The sequence below is a fragment of the Schistocerca americana genome, chromosome 3 (assembly GCF_021461395.2).
Source record: "Schistocerca americana isolate TAMUIC-IGC-003095 chromosome 3, iqSchAmer2.1, whole genome shotgun sequence".
NCBI lineage: Eukaryota > Metazoa > Arthropoda > Insecta > Orthoptera > Acrididae > Schistocerca > Schistocerca americana.
The window spans coordinates 578533350-578557343 of record NC_060121.1 but is presented as its reverse complement, the minus strand read 5'-3'; the positions used below and the strand labels follow the sequence as shown (position 1 = coordinate 578557343).

General features: G+C 43.3%; 1 protein-coding gene across 1 annotated transcript in view; it reads right to left on the bottom strand.

The window, feature by feature from the left end:
• The window catches only part of LOC124606239 (neuropeptide Y receptor type 2-like), a 244258-nt gene that overhangs the window by 82476 nt on the left and 137788 nt on the right, over positions 1–23994 (bottom strand). Inside the window, exon 2 of the mRNA XM_047138214.1 lies at positions 23390–23618. Within this exon, the coding sequence (XP_046994170.1) occupies positions 23390–23618 (229 nt within the window). The remainder of the gene's footprint in view (positions 1–23389; positions 23619–23994) is intronic.

Below are 23994 nucleotides of genomic sequence, written 5' to 3'. Positions count from 1 at the left end.
GAAGGCAGGGTGGAGGTCTGTTGTGTTTTCCCGATAAATTCTGGTGGCCGACTGTTTGTTAGAAGGACGCCATTGAGGGCTTGTAACCAACCTGTCAGGGTGCTATACACACTGAACCTACACCTGTAGCTATATCTGGGGTACGATTTCTTGTGACAGCAGAAGGACTGTCTTGGTTATACCACCCATCCTGACAGAAAAGTTGTACGGCAGTCTGATGAGTAGATCTTTTTTACTGCCATTGATGAACAGCAAGCCAGGGCATTGTGTAAACTGGAAATGGAAGAGGGAGAAAGGAAAGGAAAGGGAAGAAACTCATGACGTCAGCTGCATTGGGACTCTATGCGATTTCAGCGACGCCAGATAAAAATGCTCTCCGGACCGGGTTTCGAAACCGGGATTTCCTGCTTACTAGGCATTTGCGTTAATCACTGCGCCCCGCGGAGCAAGTGTTTATCGAACTTACGTGAATTATCTCCGTACGTCTCTCGGCTGACCATTCCCTCATAGCGTCACCTTTCTGCAGTCCCCTCCATGTCCTCCATGCTCGCTACTTTGTGGTTCCCGAGGGAGGTCGAAGGTATTGTACATTCTCACTGAAGGTGGTGAATTATTAGCCCATTCAAGGCGACTCAGGTATACGAGTGTGTCTTGTTCGTTCTTTCGGATATGCCCAAAAGAGCTAACACCACGCATTCAGATAATTCCTGGTGGTGTTCTCCAACTTGTTAACTCTCGCCCATAAACCGCTGTTGTAACTCAACACGCTCTGCAGAATGTCGACATGTTTCCTTGAGCTACTCTATTATCAAATCTGTCTCCAATCGAGCACGTATGTAAAATGATCGGACGATAAATCCAGCGTCATCCAAAAACACATTTCGATCACTATATTGACGGGAACGTGTGACAGGCATGGAAGTGACGGCACTTGTTAACACAATGCATGCACGTCTGCATGCTTGCGTTCAACATTCTGGCCACTACACCGGTTATTAACGTACCAAGATTTCACCTTTGCAATGTCTTATCTCGCTCTTATCTTAACCTGCTATCTTGCAGCGTTAATCATTTAAATGTGATACCTAGAATAATTTATTCCCATATTTTCGTTTATTTTTTGTGTTGCGTTTTTTCCCGTCAGTGTTTTATAAAAATAAATGTCTTAATGAGTGTATGTGTGTATGTTCCGCATCTCATTAAACTACTGGGACTGTTTCAACCAAACTTGATACACATATCCGTTGGTTTCAGGCAACAATCGCTGACGGGATAAGAACCAAAGACCTATCATAGTTCACCACATGTGACGTCATAAAAAACGAGATGCATTAAAAACTCCGCATGATGCGTCACTTTCAAATTTATTTCTCCTTTGCTACTAACTCTGTTCCCAAAATATTTCACATGCAGTGTCCACATTGGCACGAAATGTATTAGCACATATACGTCACTGCACGACACATTGTTCAAGAGACACGACATTACAAACATTCAGATACCCGAAAAAATGTCGCATCGTATAAAAAGTTTTAATACATTTACTCTTACTATTTACCCACTCCTACAGTCGAGTCAACTGAATGAAATCCAAGGCTCCGGGCAGCACTTTTGATAGCTTTCAACTGCGAAGCGCATGTGGCTCTAGGCGAAAACAGGAGCCATCGATAGAGCTATGGAGAAGCGTTACCATAGAGACGTTTACAATATAGGGTTGGAGACACGCTGTGCAGCTGCGTCAAACGTACAGAAACTGTCCGAGATTCTGTACGTACAAATCAGTACTTTTCTTTGGAGTCATCAGTCTTCTGAATGGTTCGGAGCGACCTGCCACGAATTCCTCTCCTCGGCCTACCTGTTGACCTCAGAGTAGCATTTGCAGCCTACGACCTCAATTAACTGCTGGATGTATTCCAATCTCGGGCTTCCTCTACAGTTTTTGCGCCTGCAGCTGCCTCTAGTACCCTGGAGGTCACTCCCTTATGTCTCATTTCCTGACGTCGTCACAGATGTCAATTCTTATCGTGAATGTCTTCCACATATTCCGTTCCACTCCGATTCTGAAGAGAACCTCCTCATTCCTTACCTTATCAGTCCACCAAATTTTCAACATTGAGCTGTAGCTTCACATCACAAATGCTTCGATTCTCCTCTCTTCTGGTTTTCCCGCAGTACATGCTTGACTGCCATACAATGCTGTGATCCAAACGTACATTCTCAGAAATTTCTTCCTCAAATTAAGGTCTGTGTTTCATACTAGTAATTTCTCTTGGTCAGAAATGCCCTTCTGCCAGTGCTAGTCTCCATTTTATGTCCTGCATGCTCCGACCGTCATTGCTTATTTCGCAGCCTAGGTAGTGAAATTGCTTAACTTCATCTACTTTGTGACCGTCAACCCGGATGTTAAGTTTCTCGCTGTTCTCATTTCTGCTACTTCTAATTACTTTCGTCTTTTTTCGATTTACTGTTAACCCATATTCTGTACTCATTAAACTGTTCGTCCATTCAGCATATCATGTAATTCTTCGTCAGTTTCATTCAGGATAGCAATGCCTTCAGCGCATCGTGTCATTAATATCCTTCCATCATGAACTTTAATTTCATTCCTCAAGTTTTCTTTTATTAGCGTCATTGCTTCTTGGATACACAGATTGAACAACAGGGCCGAAATACTACAACCCTGGCTTCCTCTTACACCCTTTTTAATCTGTGCACTTCGTCCTTTGTCGTCCACCATTAATTTTCCCTCTTCCCTCTTGTTCGTATTGTACACTGCCCACTTCGCTCTATAGCTTATACCTATTTTTCTCAGAATTTCGAACATCTTGCACCACTTTACGCATTCGAGCGTTTTTTCCAAGTTGACAAATACTATGAATGTGTCTTGATTTATAATTAGTATTGCTTCCATTAACAACAGCAACGTCAGAATTGACTCTCTTGTGCCTTTATCTTCCCTAAAGCACACTGATCATCATCTAACACATACCTAATCTTCTTTTCCATTCTTCTATATATTATTCTTGTGAGCAACGAATCATGAACTATGTTTATGTGAATTCCCAAGGGACTAAACTGCTGAGGTCATCGGTCCATGGACTTAGGAACTACTTAAACTAACTTAGACTAACTTACGCTAAGGCCAACACACACACACACACACACACACACACACACACACACACACACACACACACACACACACACACACACCAGGCCCGAGGCAGGACTCGAACCTCCGGCTAGAGGGTCCGCGCAATTCGTGAACGGCGCCTTAAACGTCGCGGTCACTCCGCACGGCTGTATGAGCTCTTACGCTGACTGTGAGATAGTTCTCGCACTTGTCGTGTCTTGCAGACTACGGAATTGTGTGGAAGATATTTTCCGAAAGTCGGATGGTATGTCGCCAAACTCATACTTTTTACACGTCAACGTCTATAGTCGTTTTTTTGCCACTTTCACCAATGATTTCAGAAATTATGATAGAATGTTATCTATCCTTTCTGCCTTATTTGATCTCAATTCCTCCAAAGCTCTTTAAAATTCTGATTCTAATACTGGATCACTTATCTCTTCTAAACCGACTCCTGTTTCTTTTTCTCTCACCTCATAAACTCTTCCCTTCATAGAGGCCTTTAGTGTACCCTTTCAACCTATCCGCTCTCTCCTCTGCATTTAATGCTGGAAGTCCCATTGCCATCTTAATGTTACCATCGTAACTTTTGATTTCACTGAAGGATGTTTTCACTTTCCTATATGCTGAATCAGTCCTCCCGATAATCATTTATCTTTCGATTTATTCACATTTTTCGTGCAGGCATTCCGTCTCAGCTTCCCTGCACTTCCTATTTATTTCATTCCTCAGTCACTTGTATTTCCCTAATCATTTTTGTACCTCCTTCTTTCATCGACCAACTGAAGTATTTCTTCTGTTACCCACAGTTTCTTCTCAGTTACCTTCTTTGTACATATGTTTCTCTCTTCAACTTCTGTCATTGCCCTTTTTAGAGATGTCTGTTCCTCTTTAACTGTAGTCCATACTGCGCTACTACTTATGCCTATATCTATAGCCTCAGATACCTTGAAGCTTATCTCGTCATTCCTTAGTACTTCTGTATCCCATTTTCTGATAAGAACAACCCCGTCGCTGAACTGTTCACAGAAACACACTCTCTGCTCTACCTTCCTGCGCGTAACGAATCCTACTAATGTTACACATTTCTTTGGTGCTGTTGAAATTACCCTATACCCTTCTGACCAGAAATCCTTGTCGTCTTTTCATTTCACATAACTGACCCCTACTATATCTAGATTGAGCCCTTGGATTTAACTTTTCTGATTTTATAGCTTCCCTACCACATTCATGCTTATGACATTCAACGCCCCGACTGGCAGAACGTTATCCTGTCTTTGGTTATTCAGTCTTTTTCTGATGGTTAACTCCCCCATCTGAATGGGAGTTATTCCCGACCTTTTTCCAATGGACAGATCATCACGACTCTTTCCCAGTTACAGGTAACATGTGCTCTGGGTACACGTTATGTGTGTTTATTGCAGAGGTTTCCATTGCCTTCTGCATCCTTATGCCGGTAACCATTGCTGTATCCTCATGCCGATAATCATTGCTGATACTTCCACCTTCAGTGCCCTGAACCTCTGCCCGCTACTTCGTCCTCTTTGAAAAGGCCGTTGGCAGAATGTGGGTGACTTCTCATACAGGAAGTCTTCAGCTGCCAATGCTGTTTATTAATCAAAATTTACGCAGTGGTAGGTTTCGAACCCATAACCGAGAACTTATCAAAGACGTTACCCCTAGGTCACCGGAGCGGGGTGTGTGCTTTTTGCATATTTCTTTATACGGTTGTTTCATAAAAACAAAGGTATTTTCACGAATACAAGGAACTCAATTTTTTTCGATATTGCATTATAAACGCAGTTACATTTTTATTCTCCTTTCAGTTATAAATTTGGCAAAATGAGTACTCGGGCAATGCCGGCTTTGCCGACTCGCATGTCTTTAAATCATAGTGAGGAGGTAGTACCGTCATTGCTCAGAATTTTGTTTTGTATTAGATTCCTATATTATCTAAATTTTTCCACTCACTATAATCAGATGTACATGTTATGACGATAAATAGCTTCTGAAGTGGGCCAACAGGAGTTACAGGGGCTTAATATTCTCAAGGACAGGTTACTTTCAAACAGTATTTACTGGTTCTCGATGGAAAATATTGTATCCCTTACAGGAAGCAGAAGAAAATTTTGTAGAAAGTAAGAATAAGAAAACAAAAGTTTAACGATCAGTTGATGTCATTAAAAGCGGAGAAAAATCTCGATATCGAAAAGGATGAAGAAGGATATTCGTGTCGTCCTTTTCTAAGGAACCACTTGGGTACTCATCTACAGAGATTTTAAGAAAATCGAAATGTGGAAAACAAGACTTAGGTTTTAACGTATCTCCTCCCAAATGCCAAATCTGTGCTTTAACCAGTGCACCAAATTATTCGCTTACAAATGTGGTGAGATGCTGTAAACGACACGCAATCGTTTTCTACTCTGAGGTACTGACCACGAAAATGTGAAGTTTCTCCGTGCTGAATTTCAGAATATTACCGCAGGATCGTTCTCGATAGGCGTACGGTCCTTTTCGACATCAATAGCGTGTATACAATTTTGCTGCTTGGCTGCCTTTCCGGGTTGTTTACGCTGATTTCCGCTGTGCGAGCTAGCTAGAGCCCGAAATCAGCCAACCACACTAATCGGGAAGGACTGCAATTATGCATGGTTCATAGGACTACCTGTTAGCGTCGTTGACAATATTTTGACTTCGTCCGCATGAGTTCACTTCCCCGAGGAGCCAGCGTACCTCCTGAGCGGCGTGGTGTAGGCGCGTTGTCTCAGGTGCTTTGCCACGGTTCACGCGGGTAACCCCGTCTGAGGTTCGACTCCTCCCTCGGGCATGGGTGTCTGTGTTGTCCTTAGAGTAAGTTAGTTTAAATAAGATTAAGTAGCCTAGGAACCGATGACCTCAGCAATTTGGTCCCATAGAAACCTACCACCCCTTATCCCTAACTTATGATACTTCTTTAATATTATCATTTTTTTCGGAACATGCTTCTTTACATAGTTTGAGCAACTCCGGCTACATCAATCTTTATATCTTTCGAGTGTGCAAATTCACAATTGATAAGTTACATCAAGCAAGTAAAGAGAACGAGATTTTCAAATGGAATCTTCAACTCACCTCACAAATAATCATTAAAATTTACATTGACAAGAATGACACACTATAACAATGTTATACAGCAGAAATAAAGGAACAAGGAGTGATGTTTGGGAGACAATGTAATACAACCATCAAAACAACTGTAAGGAGATAGAGTACAAATCTGTCTGCTCTGTTGTATGTGAAACCTAATCAGACATAATCAAAATAAATTACGTACGTGCAGGACATCATTATGTATGTTGTATCTGGACGTACAAGTGTCATATATGTACAAGAAGTTTTACCTTTAAGGAGAAACTGGAAAAGTGAATTCCCACCAAAATTCTCAGAGCATTTCGTCTTAGAGCCCATGCACAACTGACATTCAAAAAATGGTTCACATGGCTCTGAGCACTATGGGACTTAACATCTGAGGTCATCAGTCGCCTAGAACTTAGAACTACTTAAACCTAACTAACCTAAGGACATCACACACATCCATACCCGAGGCAGGATTCGAACCTGCGACCGTAGGGGTCGCGTGGTTCCAAACTGACGCGCCTAGAACCGCTCGGCCACAACTGCCGGCACGACTGACATTGTTTCGAGTTTTTTATGAAAGCCGATTGATGTGGAATGATTTCGTAACTACCGCAGGACGTCGATTTCTAGTTCATTCTATGTCTTGAAGCGGTATTTGAAGAATTGGAATAAACTACAAACAGTGGGGAGGAGTTAAAATATGTTCAGATGTGTGTGAAATTTAATGGGACTTAACTGCTAAGGTCCTCAGTCCCTAAGCATACACACTACTTAACTTTAACTATCCTAAGGACAAACACACACACCCATGCCCGAGGGAGGACTCGAACCTCCCCCGGGACCAGCCGCAGGGGACGAGTTAAACTAAGAAGATGTAGCTAACGAAAGGACATTTTTAAGGTCTCTTCAATAATTTCGATTAACCGCGCGAGAATATCTGACAAAGAAGTTTTATTTTCAAAAACGATACTAATGACGTCGTTTTGTAGTTGGAGACCCACAGGGGAGTATCAAGGTTCTGACACAACATAATCGGTATGGAAATCTAGCTGGAGAAGCCAAGGCAGAGCGCGGCTTGCGAGGTCCGTGTTGAGTGTTACCTCGGGCTCCACTCAACGTTAGACATTGCACCTTACTGACCTCGGCTGTATATGTCTCGACGGAGGATAAGAGACTTCGCTTATCCTGGATCATAAGAGCCACTTACCAGGACACAAAACGTGTGACAGAAATATCATCTGTTACGTAAAGTTATCGGGAGTGAAGGGACAGCCGACCGGGGTGGCCGTGTGGTTATAGGCGCTACAGTCTGGAACCGCGCGACCGCTGCGGTCGGAGGTTCAAATCCTGCCTGCATGGATTTGTGTGATCTTCTTAGGTTAGTTAGGCTTAAGTAGTTCTAAGTTCTAGGGGACTGATGACCTCAGATGTTAAGTCCCATAGTACTCAGAGCCATTTGAAGTGAAGGGACAACGGACATTGTGTCAAGGCATTAGCTAAGAAACACATTGTGATAAGTCCGACGACAATATGGCCTCTTATTTTAACAGTATCACTAGGAGTAAATGGATAGTTCCTTGAAAGCAGCGCTTGGTACACATTAGTACAGTTACATATCTTATGAATTTTCAGAATGTCGCTGAGCAAATTTCCGGTAGAATTTGGACGCAAACGTAGGGTGTTCGGCCAGCTATTGTGTGGTAACAACATATCTTGGAAATGACGTCCACAGTCGGCTACACAATTCTGAACTCGCTTCATTTTGTTGTAAAACTCTTTCTGCAGAGGTGATTGTGATATGCTACTCATGTTCACAGTTATTTCAGTCTTTGTGTCGCAAAGCGTGCGTGGAGGACCAGTACGTCACAGATATTGCTGTTCCCCAAGGAAAAAACTTTGGAGTGAGGTGCGACGAGCGGAGGGAGCCATAGGTCTTATGGGATGTCACGTCCCCAAAAAAATCTTCCAGAAGAGGCATAGTGTTGATACCATTGTGCGCAGTAGCACAATTTAGTTGAAACCGTGAGTAGCTGATTACGTCCCCGTTTAGATAATCAATTTCTTCAAAAAATTGAGGTCAAATAATGCACCATCTGGATATGGCAGCCCACACTTCAGATTTGTGATCATGCAATAGCGTGTATAGCTTAACACGCAGGTTCTCCGTAGACCACAGTCGTGTGGGAGAGTGTTGGTAACAGGCCTGTATGGAAGGTGATACCACGAATATCAGTGGTAATGATTTTGCACGTATCTATTGCGTGGATTTGCAAATTTTCAGCACCATCTGGGTTTAGTGTTCGTTTCACAACTAACACTCTGTCTCTCAAAATTTCGCAGCAATCGATGAACCGCAATACGATGAGGTACAACTGTTTTCAGAAGATGCCTCCTGCACTAAATTCGTGTACTCAACGCCTTTTTCAACAAGAAAAATATCGTTCCTCCGTTGAAAGCACCATAATTTTCGATCCGTGTCTCTTTGGTAAATCCTGGGACGCATGACGTGCGACTCATCGAATAACGGACATCAAAGAGAGTACTATATTCAGCATGCAGAATTCTATGATCAACAAAAGATCGTAATGGACCTGAGAGACTGTGTGAATTGTTGGTGTGTCTTGTAGTGAAATTACCTTTTCAACGAATGAAACGGAATATCTGTGTCAGCAAGTGAAATTCTCATAAAATGGCAACAGGTGCATTATAAACTCAGGATATCTTACATCATGACTTCGTAAGGCGCTATAGGTTCCTCTTTCACAATGATTCTTTCGCTTAGTGAAATATATACTTTTTCTGTAGCGCACCGGTGCCATTCTATTAGAATTCTATTAGAATTTCGGCTGCTGACTTGCTGGACCTGTGCATGGCGTACTAGAAGTGACTTCATATCATCAGAAACAATCTCAAATTAATTCTTCTCTCTATGATAGGCGAGCGCATTAAAGTACCGCTTACGGTATGCGAGAATCTAAATTCCGGATCGAATCCACCTAGGAATGTGACGACGCGGCAGGAGAGCCGATAGCGTGGATGTGGTTTTTAGGCTGTTGTCCAAACGCAGCTAGGCAAAAACCGAAGTGCTACCCACATGCCCTCTCTTACACAAGCTAAGCAAACATTTAGGAAACTTCCCACACTTGATCACGGATTTGCTATAGACGCAGACTGATGGAGTACACCGAGGAAGTGGTGGAATAAGAAAGGGCATCCGGCCACCAGCTTACATTGATTTGTAGACAATAGAGGTACTTCTTGCACAACGGTTCTTCTGCTTGAAGAACACACTTAGTTGACAAAACTGATGGGATATCTCTTAATATCGTCTCGAATCTCCATTTGACTGGCTTAGTGCAGTAACTCAAGCCATATGGACTCAAGTAATTGGAAGTCGCCTGCAGAAATACTGAGCCAAGCTGTATCCAAAGCCGTCCATAATTGCGAAAATGTTGCTGATGCAGGATTTTGTACAAAAATTACCTTTCGATTATGTTCCATTAATATTCGACGGGACCCAGCTTGGACGATCTGGGTGGCCAGAACATTCACTCGGTATGGTGAGAACGTTCTTCAAACCAGTCGCGCGTAATTGTGGCCCGGCGATATGGTGCGCTGTAAACCATAAAATTCCACCGTTGTTTGGGTCTTGAATGACGGTAGATGGTCTGCTTACAGACGACTATAATCATTTCCAGACAATGATGGGCACATTTTGACCAGAGCGCCCAGTCTGTTCCATATAAATAAGACCCACACCATTATGGAGGTACCATCAGTTTCAGCATACCTTATTAACAACTTGAGTCCATGGCTTAGTGGGTGTTTTGCACCACACTCGAACCCTACAATCAGCTCATACCAATTGTAATTGGGACTCATCTCACCAGGCCAGGGCTTTCTAGTCGTCTAGAGCAAAACCGATATGGTGACGAGCGCGGGAGAGGTCGTCTGCTGCCACAGCCCACTAGCGGCAAATTTCGGCGCACTGTCCAAATGAATGCGTTAGTCGTGTATCCCACATTGAGTTCTGCCCTTATTTCATCCAGGGTTCTTTGTCTGTTAGCACTGACAACTCTACGCAAACGCCGATGCTCTCTGTCGTTAGGCAAAGGCTTCGGCCACTGCGTTGTCCATGGTGAGATGTAATGCCTGAAATTTGGTATTCTCTGCAGACCGTGGATCCTGGAGTATCGATTTCCGAAATGGAGTGTCCCATACCGAGTTCAGAGTCCGTTAATTCCCGACGTGCGACCATAAAGAGGTCGGGAAACCTTTTCACATGAATGGCCGCAGTACAGATGGCAGTTCCGCCAATGCACTGACATTTTATACCTTGTGTACGTGATACTCTCGCCATCTGTATATGGGCATATCGATATCCAATGACTTCTGTCACGTCAGTATGCTGTCTTAACAGGGGTGATGATAAACGGACAAACAAAATTCGTAGCTTTATACACTCATTAAACAGTAGAGGTGGTCAAAGTCCACTGGCTGGCCGAGGCAAATAGGATGAGACAAACTGAAGGATAGACCGCCACCAGGCGGCCTGGTAGATGCCCGCTTCAGAAATTCAAATGACCCGCCGTCGATACCGGCAGTGCTGCCACCGCAGAAGCCCTCGCCACATGTAGGCGACGTTACACGAATCACTACGTCTGATATGTTCCATATGCACGTTCAGCAGAGTTATTGAAGTCTTACAGCTACACCCTCAAACTGTGCACTAATATCTTTCCAACGTAATCAGTCATTCCCGTGATACGTCGGAACTTCTCAGGCTTTGACATTCGATATTCACAGAGTTTGCAGATACTGCACTTAAAAACTCAAAAGTAATGAAACAGAATAAGAAGTCTATATGACGCCGTAAGTGACCACTTACTATACACAATATAAAAATGTCAGCATGACGCTTTCCCTGAAGCAGTTCGGCATCAACACTTAAACGAAACTCTGTGTCAGGTATGACACTAGGTTTGTGAAAGTCAGGTAGCATGAGAGTGATGCACACCTGCCAAAGTCAGTCACACCATGAGCGGTTCGATCTGGATCTTAAATTATTTCTGTCCTTTGCGGGTAAAGGAAGATCGCCACATCAGTAAGTTATACATATGAGAGGTTGTTATAAAGTTTTAATTATCACACAAAAACTTAATCTATGAAACTAACTTATAATTGAGTCAACTGTGGGTTCTTGGTAAAACATTGTAAATTAAATAAACAAAGACCGTATTTGGCCTTGTCTAACAATTTTATTATTACTGTTATTGCACCTTAAATTTAAAATATACTGAAAAGATTCCTTCACTGTCAATTTCACCCCGGCTTCCTCCCAACATCTTACCCAAACATGCACCACTCCGTCACATGATCCACTGTCTCCTTCCGATCCCTATGTCCCAACAAGTGTTTGACCAGGAAAGTAACACTATAAGAACAATAGCCACAAATAATGAATTTGACCTCAACACCATTGATAAAATTTAAGGCGAAAAGATGAAGAAGCAAACCAGGTTCCTACTGTCCCCAATGAAAAACACAGAGAAACTGGAAAAGAAATGGCGCAGAATAACTTTCATAGGGAAATCATGAAATAGCATAACTAACATCTGTGCTTTTGTGTGTCCCTAACACAATACGTAGTTTCTTGTTCAGTGCAAAAGACAAACAACCAGCTATCACAAAAAGTGGGGTTTATAAAATCACATGCCGTGAGTGTCAGTCCTTGCTACATTGGAGTGATGGGGAGGTTAATCTGTACCAGGCTTAAAGAACACCACAGAAGTTGGAGGTTGAAGAAGCCTGATTCAGTCTTTGATGAACATTGCCTGAACAGTACCCACAAATACACAATAGACCTACAAGTCCTACACAGAGAGGCAAACTGGGTCAAACTCAACCAATTAGAAATTTAACAAATTAAATGACAAATGAGAATCAGATTCTCACACTGCTGCGGAGTGTGCGCTCATATGAAATTTCCTGGCAGATTGAAAGTGTGTGCCGGACCGAGGCTCCAGTTTTAATCTGCAGGAAGTTTCATATCAGCGCGCCTTCCGCTGCAGAGTGAAGATTTCTTTCTGTAAACATCCTGTAGGATGTGGCCAAGCCGGGTCTCTACAATATCCTTTCTTCCAGGAGTGCTAGTTCTGTACGTTTCGCAGGAGAGTTTCTGTGAAGTTTGGAAGGTAGGAGATGAGGTACATATGGAATTGAAGCGTGCTTGGGGAGTTCAGATGGTAGAGCAGTTGCCCGCCTAAGGCAAAGGTCCCGAGTTCGAGTCTCGGTCCGGCACACAGTTTTAATCTGCCAGAAAGTTTCATAAAAAACAAATGTTTATATCCGACACCTGTTGTTAAATGAGCAAATCCAATTCAATTATTCACCTCTTTTAGATGAGATCACAACCACAGGATAGAAGCAAAACATTGGGCACCAGTCCAATGTGATTAAAAAGTTATTGGATAATGCATAACTTTAGTCCTTCCATTGTAGTGCTGAATGTGTAATTACGTGTGCAATTTGTTAAAAAATGGTTATTGACGTAATTGTACATTAAGGTATGGATAGATATCTTAAGAAATTAAGATGATTATATTTTCCTTGTCATCGAGTTTATCTGTGTCTTATCATCTCTGGGAATCATTAATGTACTTGAAAATGGCCTTATAACCCGAAACCTAGGTTGTGCAATAACAGTAATAATAAAATTGTGATACAAGGTCAAAAACATTGTTTATTTAGTTTAACTAACTTTGTTTTGTTTGCATGGTACATGTCTTAGTGCATACAGCAACTGCCGTGCCGAAGTGCACTAGCACGCACGAACAAAAGTCATATGGCACAGAATATCTCCATTTCATTAATGCACTGCTCCTCTTTGATTTCGCATATCTGGGGGCGTGATACGAAGTTTGCTGAGCTCCTTTCGGATGCGCAGACTCGAGTGAGGCCTTGCGTCGTCATGGGTAAGGAAAGGTTCGTTTGCATTTTTGTGACGACGAACGCTCCGAAGTCTTTTCTTCAGTTTTCTGACAGTATTATGGTACACTTCACAGATGAAAGTTGCACAGGACATAAAACGGACTAACTACTTGCAAACCGCAGAAGACCGTCGCCATGGCTTTACCGGCAACAGACATGTCCAGTTGAGCAGTGAGGTGTTGAACTAAGATCCGTCTATCAACTCGAATGAGAGTGTCCACACGTTCCAATACTGCAGGTGTCACAGCTTTGTGCGCCCGGCCAGCACGCGGAAGATCAGGCAGGTACGCGCGACTTTGTTGCGATGATGACAGAAGCTTTGCACAGCGATTCACCGTGCTTTTCTTCACTGCCAGGTCTCTTGAGACATTCGGCAAGCACCTATGAGTATAATATCTGCGATGCTCTGGTTTTCCGCTAAAAGAAACTCAACGACCACTCTCGGCTTGGAACTCACTTCCATTACACTACTTTTTAAGGCTAAGCATAGCTCTGCTACCCATCGGAACTTCATGAAACTATAGGGGCTGAATCGGTAGTATTCCACGACGACCCACAAAAAATTTGGCAGCTTGTCACTCGAATTATGGAGAGGAAAAAATGTGTTGCATAACTTCTTGAGGCCTCTCTCATGTATATCGGGGTTGTATACAAGTGCTTGTATTGCAAACAGCACTGACTTAATAACGTACCTCTATTTATTCGGGTGATAACTGTAAGGGTATGACTACCATCGGAGACGAAAAATGTGAACTTCGAATTTATTCCCGTCGTTACTTCCTCGCATGCGCTGAACAGGAGTATCCTGTGTTAAATAAACAAATTAATTCCTCGGACGGATGTTATTCGCAAGAAGTGGAAAGCCAATGCAGTAACTGATTTAGTCAGAAAGCCGTTGTTTCATCGGACACGAAAGAAACAAAACCAAATTTAAAGTGAGGTCTCAGTTGTAAGGAGTTTGAGGCGTGCGTTTCCACTTAATGTTCTTCTCTGCTACGGAAGATGGGAACAGACTTTGAAGAAAATTCATGTCTGCTGACAAGCTTCGAATTTTTTGTTGGGAGTGGAATTTTTTTAAAACAACTTTAAATAGTTTGTTACTCAGCGACAGGAATCTACTCTCTCGAGACCATTGTCGTATCAGGTGACTGCAACAACCACTGTCGTAACAGAATACTGACAGACGTTACAGCTGAGGAATGGAAATACAAGCTGCCTCGTGATATCACTTCCCTCAGATTGAAACATACGTTGCTGGTGAATCTTCTGAGTTGAATGGTCAAGCTTCGCAACGTTTCGTCCAGAGCTGCGTTAAACATCTCTACAAGTGAGCGTTGTTCTGCTCAGTCGTGCTGACTGACACGTCCAACGTCGGAGAACGACAAAAATACTGTGAAAATCAGTGTGAGCGGCTGAGGTAATCCGTACTAAAACTTCACTAAGTTCAAAATGGTTCAAATGGCTGTGAGCACTGTGGGACTCCACTTCTGAGCTCATCAGTCCCCGAGAACTTAAAACTACTTAATCCTAACTAACCTAACAACATCACACATATCCATGCCCGAGGCAGGATTCGAACCTGCGACCGTAGCGGTCGCGTGGTTCCACACTGTAGCGCCTAGAACCGCTCGGCCACCCCGGCCGGCTTTAACTAAGTCATTGTTTTTATTGAAACTTAGGGACCATGTTAACTGAAAAGGAGGAGCATTGGAACTTCATGGGATATCGAGTGGAGCTCTGTATAATCGACAAGAAGGTTTTATCTTTGTAATATTTATATCTGTCGATCGTGCAAAATAGCCCGCATTTCGTGGTCGTGCGGTAGCGTTCTCGCTTCCCACGCCCGGGTTCCCGGGTTCGATTCCCGGCGGGGTCAGGGATTTTCTCTGCCTCGTGATGGCTGGGTGTTGTGTGCTGTCCTTAGGTTAGTTAGGTTTAATTAGTTCTAAGTTCTAGGCGACTGATGACCTCAGCAGTTGAGTCGCATAGTGCTCAGAGCCATTTGAACCATTTGATCGTGCAAAATATCATTGCTTTTATTTTGCTATCCGAAGTCCGACCAGTATGTCGGCAGTGCGCAGTGGATCCAGGAGTTCCTATGAAGACATCAAATGCAACTGTGGAGGGAATGTTAGGGATAAAAGTGTTTCATGGATCGTGACAATACAATACGGAAGATTCACCAAGCTAAGACAACCGGTAGAGAAAGGTTTCTTTTAAACAAATGGTCATATTGAAAATTTGTAGTAGTTGGTCTCGCAGTTGAGGTACAGTTTGTAAACAGCTTTTCTTAAATAAGTGCTAGCAAGCAACTGTCAATACTAGGAGTACTTGTTTTGAATTCTGTGTAACACCGCCAACTTGCACAATAAAGTGGGCAACAATAAACATCCATCAGCATAACAGGAGATCACTAATATATCCGTACGGGTCACATATCTACGTCTTCCGAAGTGAACCAGGTTGTAGGAGTATATACTACTCAAACACTACGACCCATGCCTGCGTTTCTTTTCATTTCTCTAATTAATAAGAAATTTTATCACACAACGCTGTTCCACAGGACACGTACTCTACTTTACACCACATTTTGCATTCTACAGCGTTAATCATAAGTGACTTAAGAGCTTCAGAAGATGAAAGAGTGAAAAGTCCAAGACATAAAAAGCAGTACGCACATTTCATGTCATTGGAAAGAACATCTCTGAAGTTTCGATTCCTATTACGTGATGTGGCGATTTTTCACTATGGAGCAGTTCTGACAACATGTAAACGAATTCCAGGTGGCTATAATTAAACTTTTCCTACTTAACACGTTATAACACGGAAACTAGTTACCACACAAGTAACAAAGTAGGTAGCATTAATGTCCAGAGTATGGGGAGTATGAGTTAGATGCGTCACAGCGCCACCGTCCAGTTCCAACTACGCCAAAAGGTGTCGCGATTAGTCATCTTGATTCATAGTCTCACACACGTAACTGGCCGCAGTGCACTTGTTGACATGTCAACATGAGCTTGGGCCAAAGGAAGCTCTTTTATGAAAGCAACAGTAATGCTGCAGCTGTTCTTCGAGAGTACCACCGGCGGAAAAATGGAAGGGTCCTCTTTCTTCAACTGCTGTGCGTAGCATAATGAAGAAGTTCGAATCAACTGGAAAACTGGGCGTCGTGACGGGAGGAAGCCGACGGCCGGTTGCACCAGAAGTGGTTGACGAAATCGCTGTTGCCGCGCGTGATTCTCGATCGTCACGCAGTGCGCGTTCTGCGTCACGGCACTTAAATATCCCGTGGTTCATTATACCGAAGGTGCTTCGAACCGTGCAAAGTCCATATCGTACAGCAGCTTGCACCACAGGACTCCGCTCTCCACATTTTCGCAAGGATTTAATTTAACGAAAGCTGGCCCTGGGCGATCCTATGGACAGACGAATCTTATATTTCTCTGACGGGTGAGATGAACACACAGAAGTGTGGGGATTTTAAAAAAAATGTTTGAAATGGCTCTGAGCACCATGGGACTAAACTTCTGAGGCCATCAGTCCCCTAGAACTTAGAACTACTTAAACCTAACTAACCTAAGGACATCGCACACACCCATGCCCGCGGAAGGGTTCCAACCTGCGACCGTAGTGGTCGCTCGGTTCCAGACTGTAGGGCGTAGAACCGCTGGACCACACCGGCCGGTGGGGATTTTCACCTCCAGTCTCTGTGCATGAAATTCCTATAAATATGGAACGTGTCAAAGTATGGTGTGGCTTCAGTGCAGTATTGGCCCATTATTTTTTGAACACGTTGGCGATCAAGACCAAAGACATGCAGTGTGGCAGGCCAGCGTTACTGCAATACACGTCGATAGCATGTCATAGCCGCCCTACAGGAGAGAGACGCATTGAACTCAACATCGTTTCGAAATGCTTGGCTGAAACGATCACCTGAGTAGTGGGACGAAGTACGTAGGGCCCCAAATTCCGTTGTTGCTAAATTAATTCAAGATGGCGGCGATGAATTCATTCAAGATGGCGGCCTGTAGACTTGGTAACAGCGTATGACGTCATCCAAGAATGGCGGATTTTGGCGGGAATTTTGAATTTTGGCGGGAAGATAGGTCTATTGGGCTACCTCCACTAACCTAACCCTCCAGAAAAAATTGGCGGGACATTCAATTTCCAACAGGATAATGCGTCACCCCTAAGGAAATAGGCCAATTGGGTTACATCCACTAACCTAAGCTGGCCAGGGTGGCCGAGCGGTTCTAGGTGCTACAGTCTGGAACCGCGCTACCGCTACGGTCGCAGGTTCGAATCCTGCTTCTGGCATGGATGTGTGTGATGTCCTTAGGTTAGTTAGGTTTAATTACTTCTAAGTTCTAGGGGACTGATGACCTTAGAAGTAAGGTCATATAGTGCTCAGAGCCATTTGAACCATTTGAACCACTAACCTAACCCTCTATAGAAAAGTTGATCACAAGTTCAAATTCCAGCACGATAATCGGTCACACCTACAAAAAAAAAAATCGTCTGAAATAGGCCAATTTGGTCATATCCGGTAACCTAAGTCCACCTCATCCTACTAATTCACCTCAAGTTTGAGTTTTGTCGGTCACTTATGTTTTCGCTGCTAAGCTATGAAAATCACGTCAAATAAAGTACAGTTGTACCTACCTAAGTCACTTCCTCTCGATTGGCGGAAAAAGGACAGAGGACTTTATTTCAGGCAGTACCGTCATCACTTATGCTCCAACAGACTTAGTACACATCATCGATATGGCACCAACAGCGCTCACCACTAGATCAAGACTCTAACTGAGGAGGCCACCCCTGGCGACACCGGTCAGCGGTAGCCCAACCGGTCCAGCGACTGCTCATGTCACAGACCTCTATCGGAAGGCGAAAAAGTTGTTTTGCTGGACAATGGAATCTGCCCTGATGCCACACAACCGCCAGTCCACCACGTGGCTTGCTCGACAAAGAACGCTCTCGGTAAGTTTGTAACTAGGCTGTTTAGGTTTTTATGTTGGTAACGCCACGTAGCGCTCTAAATGAAACTCACTGACTGTGCTATGTGCAGTCTGTGGCTGGTTGGCATTGTTGTAATATTCGCTATTGTAGTGTTGGGCAGTTGGCTGTTAACAGCGCGTAGCGTTGCGCAGTTAGAGGTGAGCCGCCAGCAATAGTGGATGTGGGGGGAGAAATGGCGGAGTTTTGAGAGCGGATGGTCTGGACGTGTGTCCATCAGAGATTTGCTAACTATGCCTATCAGTAGATAGTGCCTTCAGTAGTTTGAATATTTTATTTAGCTGGCAGTAGTGGCGCTCGCTGTATTGCAGTAGTTCGAGTACCCAAGATTTTTGTGAGGTAAGTGATTCATGAAAGGTGTAGGTTATTGTTAGTCAGGGCCATTCTCGTGTACAGAATATTTAAAGTCAGATTGCGTTGCGCCAAAAATATTGTGTGTCAGTTTAGTGTTGATCAGAATAAGTAAAGAGAGAAATGTCTGAGTACATTCAGCTCTGCTCAGCTGTTTGAAGATCAAATAATGTAAGAGGTTTATCAGCAGAGTAATTCATTAATTTTTCTAAGGGGACGTTTCAAGTTAACTGATCACTCAAGTCTCGTTATTCAACCCACATGCCCCGATTACCTAATCCAAGGTCGTCGCAAAAACACATGCGCGTATGCGTGAACCATCGCTCGTGCCAAGCTTTCTACCTCCGCAAGTCAATCTAAGTCCACAACTCAAATCCCTATATAGAAAAAAATAACAACTCATATAGGTAAGAAAAGGTGTTCACTACACTTTCAACTATTTAGTTTCAACAACATTTCAATTTACAGACCGCCAGCTCTTCCCAGGAACCGGCGCCGAGTTTCAATTCTGCCAGTAAAGAAAGGGCAGTTGCGCTTTCTCTACTAACCTAAGAAAATTGGAGGAAAGAAAGGACACTTGTACTAACCTCAGCCACCTGACCACCACCTTTTCGTAGAAACCAGCGGTGAGGTTGATTTCTTGGCTGTATAGAAACGTGACTAGCGCTTTCGCCACCAACCTAAGAAAATTGTCTCAAACGAAGGTTACCACCACTAACCTAAGCCTCCAGGATATTAACTATTCCTAGAGGTTTCTGGTATAAGGAGTCAGCCTGCACTAGGCTCATGGATGGAGGAATGAATGAACTTTGTTTAGGGATGGAGTATATGTATCACAAAGCACAGGAACTTACATGTCCCACAGCATACAGACCAGGAAACCACTCCTACATAACTCATTTATAATGCTCTACACACACACACTTGCTTATTGTAAACCATCAAAAATAACGCATCGCACAGCCTACAGACGTGCAAACCACTTGTAAATAATGAAAAAAATTTACGTCCAAATAGCCAAACTACTCCTAATTTTCCAAATCAATTTCAGAACACACCTGCAAACTGTTCCTAAATAATACAGCACAATGATGTATAAACACTCTAAGTACTCGTAAACTGTTCAAATAGCGCATATCAAGGAATACAGACCCGCTCCCCAAATATTGCAATGAACGCGCGCAGGAACAGTCCACAGACGCCCCTGTCCATTGAGTACACAGGAGGTAGCGATAAGTGACGTATCACTCAGATGTCAAACCGCGCACAGTCTCTGCTCGGCTCCCCCAAGCATGAGATGACGGTACCTCCCATTCATACGTAACACCTGAGAAATTCCTATCCAAATACGTGTTCCCCTACACACACGTGCTGATATGATAGGGCGGGATCGCAACCTCGAACTGCAGCCGAACGCAGGCCAAAGTTGTATTTAGACGCCTTTAATGACCAGACGTTTATTTACAGAGAGCGCACTCCAAGCAGAACCGCGCGCGTTCCGCGTTCCTCTATACCCTCACTCTAACTGCGATCCAGCGAATATGATGAAGGATTCCGTACCACAATAGCAGAACCTGCTTTCTTTTTAGCGATTCTAACGGACCCTACATCACACTTGACTCACGCTTCACTGCGCTAAGCTACATACTACCGCGAAGTGAGGCTGCCACAGGTCGCGTCCCACGCGTGTCGTTGAACACCGGTGAAAGTTGCATTCCAAGCATCGCTCACGCCCGTCTCATGTGCCAGGCATCTCCAGGTGCCCATTGCCTCTGCCACTGAAGGCAGGGTGTGTTGTCACACACACACGTTCAATCATAATTAACTACCCAACACGGCTTTCGTCTCGTCGTGAAACGTCTGCGTGATGACTCGCAACCTAAAACGTTCTCAACATTATTCTTACCTCACTCTTTAAAAATATAACACCTAGGGCAACCTCTCGAAAATTGAATAATGCCCCATAAATAGTCAACGCTCGCTTACTCTCGCTTTCTATATGTCTCAGGTTGTGTGCACGGAAATTCTTTCCACAACAGCATCTGTTTACGAAAATAACATGTAATCCACTCTCCCCAATGATCCTAACTTGATACGGTTCCATTTCTCAACGTACACAAACTATCCCCCCTATATTCCGCCACAATCAATCGAGCATTCTGATTCTCTGTTATCGAATTTACCTACCGAATTAGTGATGCAGCCGGCATCGAAGCACGATTCTCTTTTTCTTTCCGACGCTTTCTGTGCTTATTTTGCACAGATCGCTAAATTCCACTGTCAGTTAAACACACAAAATTGCCTACACATTATCAAATACATACCAGATTCACAAGAATGTTGGAAGAGACGAAGATATTTACCAGTGTAACTAAAATTAAATATTACGATTGCTGCTACATTATGACACCGGACAATGTACAGTTAATGTCTCCACTTGACGAATGCGACTCACTATCTATAGCCCAAATAATTTTCCTTGTAAAAATTCGCTCACCGTTATCCATGTACTCAATCTATACGTCCTCTCTAGTCATCCCATAACATAAACAATACAAACTGTACAATGCAATATATACACAGTTCACATAGTGCTAGCAACACTAACTTTAAAATGCAATATAGGTCTATTCGACACAAACAGCTCATTTACCTTTTATATCTGTACAGCACACGAAAAAATTAACTTATGCCTACACTCACACTGACTATATGTCAGGATGCTCCCCTAGTCCTAGGGAAGCACTGCCATCCTGTTCTTTCTTTCTGCAAACGCTACACTCAACACCAATAAACTGTTTTACACTGATGACCATTTTGCACTGACAACTAAACATCGCAATGTTGTCTACAGGTGATCAAGAACATACCAGGCTCGCAGGAATATTGGAATGTCAAACTGATCTCCAACCAGAGATTACATGACCGAGTACCGCCTCCATCTAGTTAACATGCAATTCATATCTGTCGCCATATGAAATCACCCACTTTAAATTAGTGAACCAAAGTCACTCTCAGAACTGATGTGCATGGAGAGGGGCGCCCCCCCGCGGCACAAACACGTTACAGTTTCCGCTTTCATGCTCACATTTCTACAGACATTTCCAGACTCGTTGGTTACAAGAATACCAATATTTTAGTAATAATATTATACCAATTTAGATGTACTTCTCGATATCAAGCACCAGGCAGCATCCTACCGATCACTCACCCAACATAATTCTGAATATGTAGACTGGGAATTAACATTGAGCAATGTTAGCTAAAAACTTGGATAGATGATAACCCGTACTGCGCGATTCTAATACTGATCGTGCTGTATTCACTAGCAGTAATATGGATGCTCTGAGGTTGAGAATGCACTGTGATGTCGATGAAGTTCATTTTAAACTGGTTTGCCTTCAACCAGTCCATTCATCGTTATTCGGCTAATGTGTTTAAACTTTTACAGATTTATGTCTCCTAGTAATTCTAAAAAGAGCCAAATAATTTAAAGAAAGATACCTTTTCACCACCTTTTTTGTTAATAAAAACTACTTCGCAGTAACTGCCAGATTACTGATTTAATTTTCAAGTGCAGCATGTGACCACATCCATTTGTGCAACGGAATGTATATCCAGTCAACATTGTCGAAAGCTTCCCCAGTGTTATCACTATTCAGTCTGTGTAGTGAGTAAGTTGTGAAGAAAAGCAAGGAGAAGTTTGGAAGGGGATATAAAGTTCTAGAAAAATAATACTATTTGTAAAGTTTGATGATGGCCCTGTAAATCTGTCATGTAAGGGAAAACACTTGGAAAAATAATTGAATGAAATCAATAGCGCCTTCATGAGAGATTATAATGTGATTCTAAACAGCAGTAAAACAAAGGTAACAGAATGTAGTCGAATTAAATCAGGTGATACTAAGCGCATTAGATTACGTAATCAGACACTCAAAATAAAATATGACTTCTGTTATTTGTGTATGAGAATAACTTGGAAATTTGTTGTGAAGTCTTATGAGAGCAAACTATTGCAGTCATCGGTCCCTAAGCTTACACACTGCTTAATCTAACCTAAACTAACTTACGCTAAAGAAGATACACACACACCCAAGGGCGAGGGAGGACTCGAAGCTCCGACGGGGAAAGCCGCGCGGACCGTGATGAGAAGCCCTAGACCACGCGATTACCCTGCGCATCTGAGAATAAGTGATGGCCGAGGTTGGGTGGATATAAAAGGCAGACTGTGTACGGTAGTATAAGCATTTGTGAAAAACTTAAATTTAAGTGTGAGGAAGTCTCTTCTGAAATTACTTGTGTAGGCTGTTACTTTAGGTGGAAGTGAAATGTGAACGATAAATTCAGACCAGAAGCGAAATGAAGATATCAGTATGGCGTGCTATACAAGAACGCAAAAGAATCGACTTACAAATGAGGAGACTTGGAGGCACAAGAAATTCATGGCACAGCTTCAGTAAAAGAAGAGATCGGTTGACAGGGCACATTCTGAAGTGTCAAAGAATGGTCAGTTTGGCCATGGAGAGAAATATAGGACTTAAAAACAGCAGAGGGCGACCGTGGTATTAATATTGTATGCATTTCAAACGGATGTAGGTTTGTGTAGCTACGAATAGTTGTAGAGGCTTACACAGCGTGGACTAGCAGAAAAACCAGCACCGAATCAGTCTTCGGACTGGAGACGAGAACAACGATAATATGTGTGCATTTCGTATGTATATTACAACCCCGCGCGTACGTTTTGGACGCGTGGAGATCTCAGTAGCAGAGAGCGCGGCCCACCTGGAAGAAGAGGATGGGCGTGATGGCGACGACGGCGAGCAGCCAGGTGAGCACGATGGAGAGGACGACCCGCGGACGGCTGTCCGTGGGGTGGGCGGCGGAGTGCCGCACGATGGTGAAGTAGCGGTCCAGCGCGATCACCGTGATGGTGCCCACCGAGACCATGATGTTGGCGCCCTGCAGCGCCGGCACCAGCTTGCACAGCAGCGCGCCCATCGTCCACTCCCGCCTGCAAACGACACAATACCCAGAAACCACATTGTGGGACTCTGTTAGCCATGCTCCTGTCAGGAAAAGTTTTGTTGCAGTAGCCGTCGCGAACGTATTTATATCGTTATTCTCTGTAATAGACATATATCATGTTCCATTATTACTGCCACAAAGTAGAAGAGGCTTTCAATACTTGATGCAATCCTTTTCTTAAGAAAGCAGGTTAGTTTAATTCAGAATTTCAACACATTGTATTATTCCTCACAATTTTGTCTAGAAATTCATATCTTTCAACAGGATCTCCTTTCAATACTATGCCCTTACGCCACCTTAGTGAAAGGGCCTGTGTTCCTGCATTGTACGACTCTTATGGTCGACGTCGGAGTCAGCGTCGT